This window comes from Dysidea avara, chromosome 12 (genome assembly GCF_963678975.1).
Source record: "Dysidea avara chromosome 12, odDysAvar1.4, whole genome shotgun sequence".
Taxonomy (NCBI): Eukaryota; Metazoa; Porifera; class Demospongiae; order Dictyoceratida; family Dysideidae; genus Dysidea; species Dysidea avara.
In genome coordinates this window covers 15,752,266-15,766,618 of record NC_089283.1, presented here as the reverse complement: position 1 = coordinate 15,766,618, position 14,353 = coordinate 15,752,266, and the positions used below count along the sequence as shown (strand labels likewise).

Genomic DNA, 14,353 nt, shown 5'->3' with positions numbered 1-14,353 from the left:
CGCCCTCGCTTCGCTCATGCGCTACTAAGGGGCTGAGGGTTTATAAATTTCATAGACTCCACATTGTGCCCGTATAACTGCTTTAGACTCTATTTCACATTACACTCAGATTACTTACCTCATCCACGGCTGTTTCTGCTGTAGGCTTGGAAAGAGCGGCTGATTTTCCTACGATAATGCTAGTGCCATGGAAACTATGTGTCCTCACGTGACAAAATAATTGCGCTCGTTAAATCACTGCATGTGAAAAACGCATAGCAATTGGACAAACCTGATTTTGAGCATGCGTCATATTGTGCTTGAAGGCGTGGAGTATATTAGAAAACAAGGTGGAGTATATGAGATTTATTACCCACCCAAAACAGCCTAAATAGAGTCTAACTATTACTACCTTATAACTGTTATAAGACTGTTAACACTTCTGATTAATATTAATTTAACGAAAACAAAAAAAAATCATACTCATGACATTATCATTGTAAACATAATTTAAGTTTAGTCAGCATCACTTGACAAATCTGCATCAGAAAACACATCACTATCATCATCCACGGGTAGTTGATCATGACCATGCTGTACTGATTCCTCAACTGGATGTATGTGTACAATCTGTGACTTGATCATCCATGGCTTGCAATTGGGTGGAGGGTTCTTTTCAATTATAGTCCCTTCTTGTCTCTGAAATCTTGCATGAACATTCCTTCCATTGGCTGCCACACGTGTATCCAGTTTCATTAGATAATTATGGAACTTTTCAGAGCGATATGATGGTGGATGACTCACATACATGTCATCAATCTTTTCTTCATCATACGTCATATCTGGTGTCACATCCTTCCAATAGTCAGCTTCTTTTCCTGGATGAACAACCGAAGACCTCCTCTCATAAGCCTGTATTATCATAGATAATACAAGGTGCTATCTTACTCTCTGCTTTAAAGAGCGAACTAGCTTTTGCTTTTTGACTGGTGAAGTCTCCTTTTCTCTTGCTGCAATGCTCTTTTTATATGTTTTACAGCCCTCTGCAAAACATAACATGTAAAGAATGATACGACAGCATTTGGCCACCAACTTTGTATCTGTGCAGGAGAATAAATCATTTCACCGATTGCTTCTTCAATCTTTCTAATGGTAGCAGAGTTGTGTTCACTAGATATTCTGTATATTGTACACAAATTAACTAAAAAACTTGCGTACATATATTTTGCTCACTTTTCATCCAGTTTAAACTGGCTTTCATCTTGCAGTGAGTTATAAACAGTACGAATTCGGCTCTAAACACATAATGTAAGTACATGACAGATGGGCATTACAACAATATTACCTGCAAGTGACTTGTTTTTGTTTGTTACTTGGAGTATCACCTGAGCTTCCAGGACTAGAAGAACTACTGGTGACATGCCTTACTTCATCCTCTAGTGACTGCTGGCGTGCTTGAAGAGATGTCATCTGGCTTTCAATGCCAGTCAAGCGATTCATCACTGCATCCAACTTTCCCCCCAAGCTGCTATGAATGCTAGCAACCAACTCTGCCATCTCCCCACTACTATGTTCGAAGACCTCACCTGAGGGCGGTATTGGAATAGTTTGACCTGGCTGCCAAAAAATTTCATCTTCAGATTGTGGCCTATTAACAACCAAAATTGTTTCTATAAGCATGTTCAAATTCATTTACGCACCTTGAAATTCCTATAGATGAGGACTCAGATGAGGATGAATAAAAAAGAAGCCGGTCATACTCCCGCAGTCTCCCGGAGGACACACTCGAACTTCTGTTGATGGCGTACTAGAAATCCTACTGTGCCTGGACCTATGTGTCATACTTCGTACTCTATCATAACCAGCAACCATCCGTCAATGAAAATAATCGCACTATTTTCAGTTTATCACATGATACATTTAGGCATGTTCAGATTAAGGCACACTGTAGTTATACGCCTTATCGTTGAAACAAAATGAGTGCAAGACGAGATGACAGGAAGCCTTGTCCGTACTGCCACCAGTATCTTGCGTATTATCACCATTTAAATGACAAGGTAGGGTCAATATGCCCTGGAAAGTCAGCAGGAAGATGTCCCATGGAAATACAATCCGAATCAACTGACTCAGAGGAGAGTTCAGCGCTCTGTACTGGTAGTGAAACCGTTAGTGTTGCTAGTGAGTCCAGCTTTGATTTTGAATCACCAACAGAAGGCGGCCTGCCTGCTGGTACTGCACATATTAGTAATGGTGACAACTATGACAGTACCATTTCCAATGAAGTCATGGATGATGATGATATTATAACCAGCTCAAGCAGTGATTTTGAGTTCCAGTCAGACTTGGATGAAGAGATATAAGATGACACTGATGATGACAATGATGCAACAAATGTAGATATGGACCAAGTTGATGATCATGTGGAAAGTGGAAAGGTACTATTAGGGATATCTTTATTTCTTTACTTTTTCCAATTAAAATACCACATTTCTGAACGAGCTATGACAACACTACTCCTTTTTGTGAAACTGCTTTTGAGATATGTTATGGGTTTAATAGGAGGCAATACCATCTTATATTTTCTTTCAAACAGTATCCCTAAATCAATGTGTACTATTAGAAAATTGATTAATATGAAGCAAGCAATTAAAGAGTATGTTGTGTGTCCAAAGTGTGATCGGCTTTATGATTTGTTGGACTGCATCATAGTAGAAAATGGCCAGGAACAATCTAAATTATGTGAGTTCATCAAATTTCCAAGGCATCCTCAAACTTCTCACCGATCAAAGTGTAATACTACTCTGATGAAGAGTGTCATTGTAGGGGGTAAAAAAATTGGTTCCTAGGAAATGTTTCTTTTATCATAGTGTAATTCATGGTCTTGAAAGTTTATTAGCCAGAAAATTTTTTTTACAAAAGTGTCAACATTGGAAAACATGTAGTGTTGCAGCAGGAACATATACAGATATTTATGATGGTGCTGTATGGAAGCAATTCAATGAAATGGACAGTTGTCATAATTTGAATCTAATGATGAATGTTGATTGGTTTAATCCATATGAAGCCGGAAACACAGTATCCTGTTGGAGCTATTTACTTAGTGATACAAAACTTACCAAGGTACGAAAGATTTAAACTTACAAATATTGTACTAGTTGGTCAAATTCCTGGTCCAAAGGAGCCATCAAAAGCAATCAACACATATTTGGAACCATTTATTAATGATCTAATCAAGTTATATCAAGGTGTAGAAATTCCAAATCCTCATTGCCTTCTTGGTAAAACCAAGATCAATACAATTCTCAGTTGTGTAGTGTGCGATATACCAGCAACTCGAAAAGTATGTGGCTTTTTGGGAACTAATGCAATGAACGGATGCTCAAAATGTTTGCATGAATTTAAAACATGTTTTTGGTAGTAAACCTGATTTTTCAGGTTTTACAGACTGTAGTACCTGGGAGCCGAGGCAGTTAAGTACACATTATAGTAAATGCATGGAAGCAAAACATGCATTAACAGCCTCAAGCCGTACAAAAATTGAAAAAGAAAATGGTGCACGATACAGTGAATTACTTAGGTTACCTTACTATAATGTGATACGTTACCATGTTATAGAACCTATGCATAACTTATTTGTGGGGATAGCAAAGCACACAACATCTATTTGGAAAGATTGTGGCCTTTTAAAAGCTGAAGATTTCAAACAAATTCAAGAACATGATGCCACCACCTAAAATAGGCCGTATACCCAGAAAAATTGGTTCTCAAAATGGATTTAGTACCATTACAGCTGATGAGTGGAAGAATTGGATTATTTTGTATTCAGTTTTTGCACTTGATGGCATATTGCCTCCTCTACATTTTCAATGCTGGTGTCTTTTTGTTAAAGCTTGCAGATTGGTTTGTCAACTTGTTATTAATGATGATGATATACAGAGTGCCCATGAGATACTATTACAGTTTTGTAATGCATTTGAACATCTGTATGGAAAGGAGAGTTGTACTCCTAATATGCATTTGGCTTGCCATCTCCGAGAAAGCTTGATAGACTATGGTCCTTTGGCTGCCTTTTCGGCTTATTCATTTGAATGTTACAATGGTGCATTAGAGAGAATTAAAACCTCTTGGAATGGTCCAGAAAAACAAGTGTTAAATAAAATAGTGTCTTTGCAATCTCTTGAAGTGATTCAAATCCAAGTAAATAATGAGTTTTACTCCTTAGTTTGCAGCAAGTCTGTTGAATTAAGCCTTTCCTCTGTGGAACTCATGTCATACGATGCAACCTTTTTAATTAGCCATAGCCTGAATTATAACTGCCCTGTGCATCAAATTGATGCTACTGCCAAAGCATGCTACAAGTTCTTGCCTCCAAGTAAGGAAAAGTGTTTTACTGAATATGATGTCACTAATCTCCATCATGTTTACAATTTATTATATCCACAAAGTGAAATCTGTACATTTGGGTATTTTTATTTTGAGAACAAAAGAATGTTGATTAATGGGGAAGAATATATAACCACTCGGAGTCAATCAAAATGTTCATCAGCTATTGTTGCTCATTGGCTTGGGACATTAGGCATTGATGAGCAGGGAGTGTCTCAAGTTAGGGTTGGGATTGTAACTGCTTTTATTCAGCATTCCATTGTTGTCAAGGAACAGTCAATACTTGTAAAGAAAGATAATGTACTAGCACATGTCAAATGGTTTCAAGACCACCCACAGAGACATTCTCTACATGATTCCATCATCATCAGTGCTAACATAATTATTTGAAAGTGAAGGACCTATCAGTTATATTCCTGTATCAAGAATTTTTACCCGTTGTGCAATAGCAAAAAATATAACATACCAGTTTGACCTTCAAGAAACTATGTGTTAATGTACCTTTTATAAAAGTACTTTTAGATTAGATGGATGCCACTTAGATTTGTATATCAAGACTCACGGTAGTGAGACGCGCGGCCACGAAACTACAAAGCGCATCCAATTAAAAGACGCACGGCTACTACTGTGAGTTATTTACGTGTAGGGACGGTTTTGCAATAAATTATTAGCCCTGAATTATGCAACATCTCTCAATAGGTTTGTATTGCGTTACGTAATAAAAAATCTTTTTTCGTAGTAGTAGTAGTAGTAGTTTTCTTGCGACCGGTATTAAACGCATATTTAGACATATTTCGCTTTATTTCTCAACCTTGTGTTACACCTAGCGTCACCTTATACCAGTCAACTTACCCATGTTTGTACAGTCCATCTAGCACTGACATTATCTAATCCTGGTTTGTTCATACGCATATTTCTTCGATCAAACCTCTAATCCCTACAATAACTTTTAAGACACGATGTGGACACAAGCCCTAATGTCTGATAAACAAGTTGTAAAAGTGTGTAGAACCATAAGTTCCCTAGGGAAGGCGTTTTAAGCAAAAATCTTTTAAACTCCATTTAGTGCCACGCCTCATGCATACGTTGATAATTGGCAGATGTCTTATAAACAAGTGTGAAAGCATCAAGAATGTAGTGTCACTAGAGAAGGTGTTCCAAACATAATTCTTGTTGCCACACTACACATGGTGATTGTGTGTTCTGGTGGTGCTCAAACCAGTTTGTTACATAGCATTACCCACCCTAACAGCAAGTAGTCACTCCCATTGTGGCTTTCATCATGCGTGTCATTTAATTAATACACATGTTACATAACAAAGTATATCACAGTAATTGTTTGTAACATTAACAATAAAATTCTGACAATAAAATGGGATATAGTGGAAACTGTCTAAGCCGGTCACCTTTGGGCCAAGATTTCTTGGCCTTAATAGGCAGGTGGCTGCTTTAGACAGGTAAATTAGTGTATAAACTTCTCACGGGAATTTAAAGCTGGTCTTTTTAAAGAGGTGGCCTTTCTGTACAGGTGACCACTAAGACAGGTTCCACTGTAGTTAGTCCCATCGCAACTGTACGCCTCATCCTGGAAATTCAGAAGATTGTAATCAACTGAGATATAATGCCAAGATCTTATCAGGCCTCATCGTCCACGTACACTTGACAATTGAGAACTAAAGAACACACATAACATTATATAATTCCTCTGTCTATATAAATTACTCTCCCGAACCTTGATCTTTACGTATGCACCACTGCTAGTGAGAGAACCGCATCCCATGACCAAGTACCCTGTACCTGTAAAATTGACAGGGCATTAAATACAATACAGCTAAAAATCTGTCACTTTTTACGCAAATGACAGATTTGGGGATCTGAAAATTCATCACACCCTTGAAGTAATACAAAAATTTCTTAGTATACACACAGACTGACCTGAAGATCCACAATGTCCTTGCAGTCCACGCACACTTGGTGTACAGTCCACGTACACTTGACAATCGAGAACTAAAGAACACACAACATTATAAAATTCCTTTGTCTACTTACCCCCCCGAACCTTGATCTTAGTTGCCAAGTTTAGAGCAGGTTATGTATGTAGCACTGCTGACCTGAAGATCCACAACGTCCTTGATGTTACTACAGTCCACGTACACCTGACAATTGAGAACTACATAACATTATAAAATTCCTTTGTCTACTTACACCCTGAACCTTGATCTTAATTGCCAAGTCTAGAGCAGCTCTAGCCAAGTTATGTATGTAGCACTGCTAGTAAGAGAACCGCATGTTATGACCAAGTACCCTGTACCTGTAAAATTGACAGGTGGGCATTAGATACAATACAGCTAAAAATCTGTCACTTTTTACGTAAATGACAGATTTGGGGAATTCATCACATCTTGAGGTAATACAAAATTTGAGGACCTGAAAATTCATCACACCCATGAGGTAATACGTTAGAGGATTCACAAGTTGGCCCAGCAGTGACCTTACTACACACTGTCCTGATTAGACAGGTTTCACTGTACATAAAGACCAGTATGCAATGTGAAAGAGTATTTTTTGTACAAGCATCATGTAGATTACCTTACTTCTTCCACCTAGTTCCAGGGCTTCTAAATTGGCACTACAGTGACAATACTGAAAGCTGTTTGGTCTGTACAAGTACGCCTTGTTAACAATCCATCCATGAGATATAATTTCAAGCAAGAAATATTGGTACTGGCTGCTGCTCAACTTGGTACCATCACAGAAGTTTTCAGCTTGGTCTCAGTGAACTTGCACTAGTCAGTGCGGACGTCTGACAGTCTAAAAACCAATCGCATACATGCGGTCAATCAGTGTGAATACATGTGGCACTTTGTACACTAGCCTCATTTTTTTTCACTCCTCCTTTCATTTCTGAACCTCCACTCCTCATTTCGTTACTGAACCTCCACTCCTCCTTTCGTTACTGAACCTCCACGAAGAGCTGAGGACATCAGTATTCTCGCGGGTGACTCTTTAATATCCACTTGACGTTCTTCTTCAAGCGGTGTAGACTCTATGTATCTTAGTTTCAAATCAGTTAAGTACGCTTCGCCGCTCCATCGAAATCCAGTATATTTAGTAGTATTCAGTCCTCTCAAGACATGGACTGCCATCAATAATTAATGTAAACTGCGTATCACATGTATTCACTTGAGGTGTTACAGGGACTTTCCAAGAGATTTCCCCTAAATAGGCCACGTAATCATTGTCAGACAAGTGGAACTTGTTCTTGGTTATGGCTCTACAATGCGGTACTCGTACTTTAATGTATTTTAGTGTTTAATAATATTATACTTCTCCCTCAAGACATGGACTGCCATCAATAATATTATAAATCACGCTGTGTATCAAGTGTCATTCACTTTTCACTTGAAGTGTTACTGTGCAGGGTCGTTCCAAGGGATATCCCCTAAATAGGTCACGTGATAATTGTCAGTCAGGTGGAACTTATTTATTTCCATTAATGCACCATGGAGCTTGTGTTGTGGCTTTCATTAAGTGATCATTATGCACATACCATGGTGCAACAAAGTTTGTAACAAATTGCTGGAATGTGGTTCATGGTTTGCTGGTATGAGCTTGTGTTGTAGCTTTCAACTTTTGTAACAGATTTCTTGAATGTACATATGTATGTGGTTCGTGGTTGTCAATGATTGTGTATATGAGTTGGGGTTGTTCCACAGAGCTTGCACAATATTCAGATGTCTGCATGACGACACAAGGTTAAGTGAGACCTGCAAAAGAACAAGCAGGCACTAAACTTAACCTTAAATTAAACACACATACAACTAACTTGGAACATCAGTCGCAACACCAAAGACACTTGCTTGGATATCTTCATGGCTTAACTATATATGGAGTGACATGTGTAATTAACCGGCACTAAACAGTATCTACAACACAATTTTCTTTTCTGCAAGAAGTTTTTAGCACGAAGTAAAGGCACTACCATCTCTCCTACAAGAGCATTTCACAAGAGATGTGATATTAACTTGAGTACTGTGACAACCAATATGTGGTGTATGTTTGTGAACATGTTTGTATAGTGTTTGCACATTTTGTGTGTGTCTTGTGCTTGTATATGATGTAAGCGTGTGTTTGTATGTAGTGAAAAAAATAGTACGATGTTTGTGATCTCTTTCATAACCCTTAGCAAAGCATCTAACTCTACGAGTGGCAAACCAAGTTGATAGGTCGTCCTCATGGCACTATGGCAGTGATCATAGCAGGTTGTATTCATTGACAAGTACAGAATGATTGATATACCTCAATAGAACAGTCAAGCAATAAATACTCTAATAGAACAGTCAGGCAATAAAATACTCTAATAGAACAGACATTGAACAGTATAGCTGAATATTTACATATCTGTCTGAAAACACTCCCAGATCCCAGATGCAACCTCAGAGTTGCTATTTATAGATGGTGGCATTCCCCAAGATCACCTAGAAAAGCATGCTTTGCAAAGAAGTGCTTTACACACATCTTTGGTTACCATGACTGTAGCCATTATTGCTTGGCATGACCAGTAATTTCCACTGGCCCTTGTCCTAAGAAAAAATTAATAACTACTAGAGGAATGTAGGTTATATGCTCATCACCTATCAGCAGATTTTTGTTTGGTTGCAACACCTCTAAAAGGCAGAATTCATCATACACCCCCCATAGCTTGAACATTGGGTCTGCAAATTATATAACTGACAAAAATTAGTGATACCCCCCCCCCCCCCCAAAACACCTTTGCTGTAAAAAAAGGCGCGTCCAAGAAACTACAAGTAACTGTAACCCAATGTAAAACAGATAAGCTGTAGAAAACACTCCATGAAATTAATCGGTAACTGAAAGAGCTGATATCTAGAGCGGCCAAGAATCAATAATGTTACTACAACTGACTATGATTACCAAAGAATACTTTGGCTGTAGAACAAGTAAATAAAAGTAACTGGCAACCAAAACAGCTGATATCTGAAGCGGCCAAGAATAAAAGTTAAGTTGATACAACTTACTACAATTATAAACTTGCAACATTGAATCCTAATCATGCAACTGTGTTCTATACATTCACCCTTGCTACATCCTAAATTAATTCTTTGTAACTCTAATTGGCTGGTAATTTGGCCGCCTTTTTCAATAGTCAGAGTAAAGAAAAAAAGGCGAGGCCAAGAATGCACAAGTACATGCATGTTCATGGAGTAACTACAACCAAAAGACATGATATCAAAATCTGGCCAAGAAAGCATTACAGTGTATAGGATCACTTTTGTGCATTCATTTTCTATATGCTTCACGTTATCACATCCAGCTAGCTGTACATGTGTGCTTGCAATATAACAATACTACTGAGATGATAAAAGATATTACACTGCATTGTTACCAAAATTAATTTAACTAAAAATTTACAATTGGTTTCTACTTGGCCATCTTTTTATTTTAATATACGGTGCAAAAAGATGGCCAAGTAGAAACCAATTGTAAATTTTTAGTTAAATTAATTTTGGTAACAGTGCAGTGTAATATCTTTTATCATCTCAGCAGTATTGTTTATATTGCAAGCACACATGTACAGCTAGCTGGATGTGATAACGTGAAGCATATAGAAAATGAATGCACAAAAGTGATCCTATATACTGTAAATGCTTTCTTGGCCAGATTTTGATATCATGTCTTTTGGTTGTAGTTACTCATTGAACATGTACTTGTGTATTCTTGGCCTTGCCTTTTTTTACAGCTGGGCTGTTTTTGGCACAAGATTAATATATACAGGATTTACAACAAAGTAATACTTGATGCAATACTCTACAAGGTGTCTAAAATTTATGGTAATGCCAAGCTAGTTTTGAAAAGGTGTTGTGAACATCTAGACTGAAAATCTATTTGCAAACTAATTGCTGAACACTGCAGTGTTATACAGGTACTTTGTCAACAATAGAACTTATATGTTTTAATATTTATAGCAGGGATGGTGGAGCAGGTCTAAGAGTGAGGGGGCCAGGACAGCTGTAAGTTGAAGACCAAAAAAAAAGAAAAGGTCGTAGCCTGCTGACAATAGCTGCTCTCCATCAATTATATACATACGTAGCTAGGTAGCTTGCTACACTACTTTTCTGAATACTGTGACTGCTCTATTAGAGTATCCAGATCCTGACTATTCTATTAGAGTATCTTGATCTTTTCTTGCAAACAGTGTCCCATAAAAAGTGGGGGGGAGCATGCCCCCCATCTCCACCGCCTATGATTTATGGTCTGTGTACAACATTGTTATGTGTTTTCTTTGTTTTAATAGATGCTATTTGTTGATAATGACAGTTATTACCTGTCAATTGGCAGAGATGCTGCAAGTACAATTGAAAGCCTTAGTGTGAATGAAGAAGTAATTAAGTGGATTCAAGAAACTGAATTGCGAACTAATCATGAAGAGTGTAAATCTAATGTTTCTTACAGTACTACAAAGGAAGAAATGTTAAATTATTTGTATGGATACAAAAACAGCTTACACAAGAGTGAGAAACACCGAATTTTGTCAGACTCCATCCTTAGTTCTAGAGATCGAACAGAATATTATTACCACAAAAGCAAGAATCTAGCAAATATAATAACAGAAGAAAGCATTGGAGAATTGTTACACACTAACACTAATCAAGGGCTTACGGCTGTTGAAACATCTAGTACTAAAACTAATATTCAGGAGAACTCTAAGTTTATTAGTAGATCAGGTAGTGGTAACCATCTTCCTGGTCACAACATACAAGGACAATACATGGACTACCATGCTGCAGTTGATTTGACTGTTGATAGTGGCCATGGCAGCATTTCATCACAACCACAAGATTTCACCTTACCAATAACTAATGCTAATTTGCCTGAAGACAATGACAGTGTTTTTTCATATTCACCATCAGATGGAAATTATGTTGACCATGGTGTTGTCTTCTCTATGGATAGTGCCATTCAGTCAGTTAATAGTGTAGTAGATCATCCCAAGTCTCTATCAATTCCTCCCGAAGCCAGCTCTGTGTCAGATGATCAATGTGCTACACCAACTACTGGAGTATATCAGTCATACAATATTGCAGTTGACCATGATGATATTACTGTAGATGATGCTAATGGTTTACAGTTGATTTGACTAAGTACACTGTACACATACTGTAAATATGTACGATATTCACACATCCATGTGTTGTTGCATCATTCATAGTGACACACAACTGTACATATACATATACACTCATGCTATTTCTTTTTGTCGCATGTAGTACAGTGTACATTCCTACACACCCAAGGGGTCCGCAACTCTGTACAAGATTTCAAATCTTTGCGATTTTTCAAGATTTCAAGCAATTATGACAAGATTTCAGAACATTTGAAATCTTAGATATCCAGAATAATAGCATCAGTTATAGTATTTCCCTTCATCACTGACTACTTGCCTTTTTATAGGTACAGTTGTAGTGTATGGCATTACTCATGAATTGTTTTAGCAGATTATGATATATTTGGAACTGTGCTAGTTGGCAATATAGCACTAATAAAGTTATCATCGAGTTTAATTGTGATCTTTACAGAGGCCTAATTATGTAATATTATTGGATACACTATTTCCGATTGGCAAATACTCAAAAGACAAAAATATTGTGATTACAGTTCTATTGCACTATGATTAAGTTACGACATGCATACAGTAATGTTTCAGTTTCAACACCACCTTTGGATTCTGTAGATGGTTTTCACAAGACTTTGAATATTCAGCACTTTGAATATTCAAAACTTTAATATACTATTCATTTTAACTATCAGTTAGGATAAACACATTCTGTAGATTTCTTACCCAGCCAGCAACTAATTATAACAGACATTTTTGCTCACTTTAAAATAAATGTTGAGCTGGATAAACTAATTGATTAATTAAGAAATGTATGTGTTGCCACATCAAAATTATTTAGCTGAGCCCTCATAAGGCTTCCTTGTGCTTTCTTTTTGAACTTTATATGTGACTGAATTTGACAAAACAAGGCTTCGACGCACAAAGCTTTGTTAGGAGATATGGCGATTTTAAGGAATCATTGTGTAATAACTTCCCAGTGCCTACAGCTGTGCAAACAAAATTTGCACCAATTGTTCATCTGTTCACTAGCTATCACTGAGTGGGTGTATACATTTCTGATACCCAAAATTTGCCCTGTTTTGAGCAGCTTTTTTCGAGCGGGTAATAATATCACAGGTGGTAGTAATAGGGTGGGACGGTGGGAATGGACGGTGGTCTTAATATACGGGTATAAAATGGAGTAAGAAGACGATTGGAATCCAGAGGCCAAGTTTGGGCTCTCCATGGCCCTACAATTACTCCAAATTGACTGAGAACACTATTGGCGAGCTCTCTGTGAAGTCCCAGCTCACTACACACCATTATCACAAAGCCATGGCCATTTAATGGTGCCAATCTCACACTCGTGGCTTTGACAGGGTCGGAAGAAAGCTGCTACAGAAACCAGACTTGCCAGTGCTGAAGGAAGTACAGTGTGAAATATGATAGTGTATTAGACCAGCAATCCATTTCTGGTAAAATCGTAAGTTTGATTTTGTGTGTGTGGAAGCCTTGTTATATGAAATCCGGTCACATATGTTGCATGATTCAATTCAAATTGGTATTTCTATCATCCCCAGGAGAATGTTCTCTGTACATGCACAAATGTGCATGTGGATAAACACACCATTTTAGTCAAAGTAACATTATTAATGTTAACACATCAAATGACATTCATGCATGAATAACTGTGTGAAATTTGCAACCTCATCAGTCAATGTATATAAAAGGAAATTTAGAATTACTAACACTAAACTTATAATGCATTCTTTCAATCAAATGATTCAGTGTTGCAGTGGATGGAAACCAAACTACATCAAGGAGTGGCATCTGAGTATAATGGTACTGCATGCAGGAGGAAATATCCTCTTACAGGGGTGGATTCTGGCAACAGTGGTGGAGGAAGTAGTTGATATGAGGGGGGGGCTGGGCTGACCCAAACTTATTTCTATAGTTTGGTAAGGTGAGACCAAAAAAAAAAAAAAGGTCACAACCAACTGACAAGAGCTTTCCACCTCACCAGCTACCATTTCTAGCTGATAAACTACATAAAAATCCTTACATAGCTCGCTACACACTGACTACTTTATTAATATTAAAGTGACTGCTCTATTAGAGTATCTCGATCTTTATCACGGTTTTCAGCCCCACTCCAAGAAAGATAATTTCGGTGTGATATCATTCTGAGGGGGACTAAGTCCCGTCTCAGCAGACCGAGGGGGGGCTTCAGCCCCCTAGCCCCCCTTTTCCGCCGCCTATGGCTGGCAATGGGAGGGGAAACAGCTGCAGGCTAAGTTGTAGGTATAGTTGGGTAGAGCAGACCTAGTGACTTTTTCTAGTAACTGAACTCCTTGCAGCGTGATTTGAAATGTATTATTGAACTTTCTACTTATTTCTGTATAGCTGATATCTCTACAGCGGAACTCATATGCAGGGTGACCTGAAATGTAGTTAAACTCCCAGCAGCGGCGGAGGAAGTAGTTGATATGAGGGGGGGGGGGGCTCCGCTGAGCTGACCGAGACTTATTTCTATAGTTTGGTAAGGTGAGACCAAAAAAAAAAAAAAGGTCACAACCAACTGACAAGAGCTTTCCACCTCACCAGCTACCATTTCTAGCCGATAAACTACATAAAAATCCTTACATAGCTCGCTACACACTGACTACTTTATTAGAGTATCTCGATCTTTATCACGGTTTTCAGCCCCACTCCAAGAAAGATAATTTCGGTGTGATATCATTCTGAGGGGGGACTAAGCTCCCCCTCAGCAGACCGAGGGGGGCTAAGCCCCCCTCAGCAGACCGAGTGGGTGGGGGCTAAGCCTCCCTCAGCAGACCGAGGGGGGGCTTTAGTCCCCTAGCCCCCCCCCCCTTT

General features: G+C 38.2%; 1 protein-coding gene across 1 annotated transcript in view; it reads left to right on the top strand.

Annotated features, from left to right (window-relative positions):
• The window catches only part of LOC136241684 (uncharacterized), a 111,715-nt gene extending 99,989 nt beyond the window's left edge, over positions 1-11,726 (top strand). Inside the window, exon 16 of the mRNA XM_066032940.1 lies at positions 10,679-11,726. Coding sequence (XP_065889012.1) covers positions 10,679-11,521 — 843 coding nt within the window. The 3' untranslated portion in view covers positions 11,522-11,726. The remainder of the gene's footprint in view (positions 1-10,678) is intronic.
• The last annotated feature ends 2,627 nt before the right edge of the window (positions 11,727-14,353 follow it).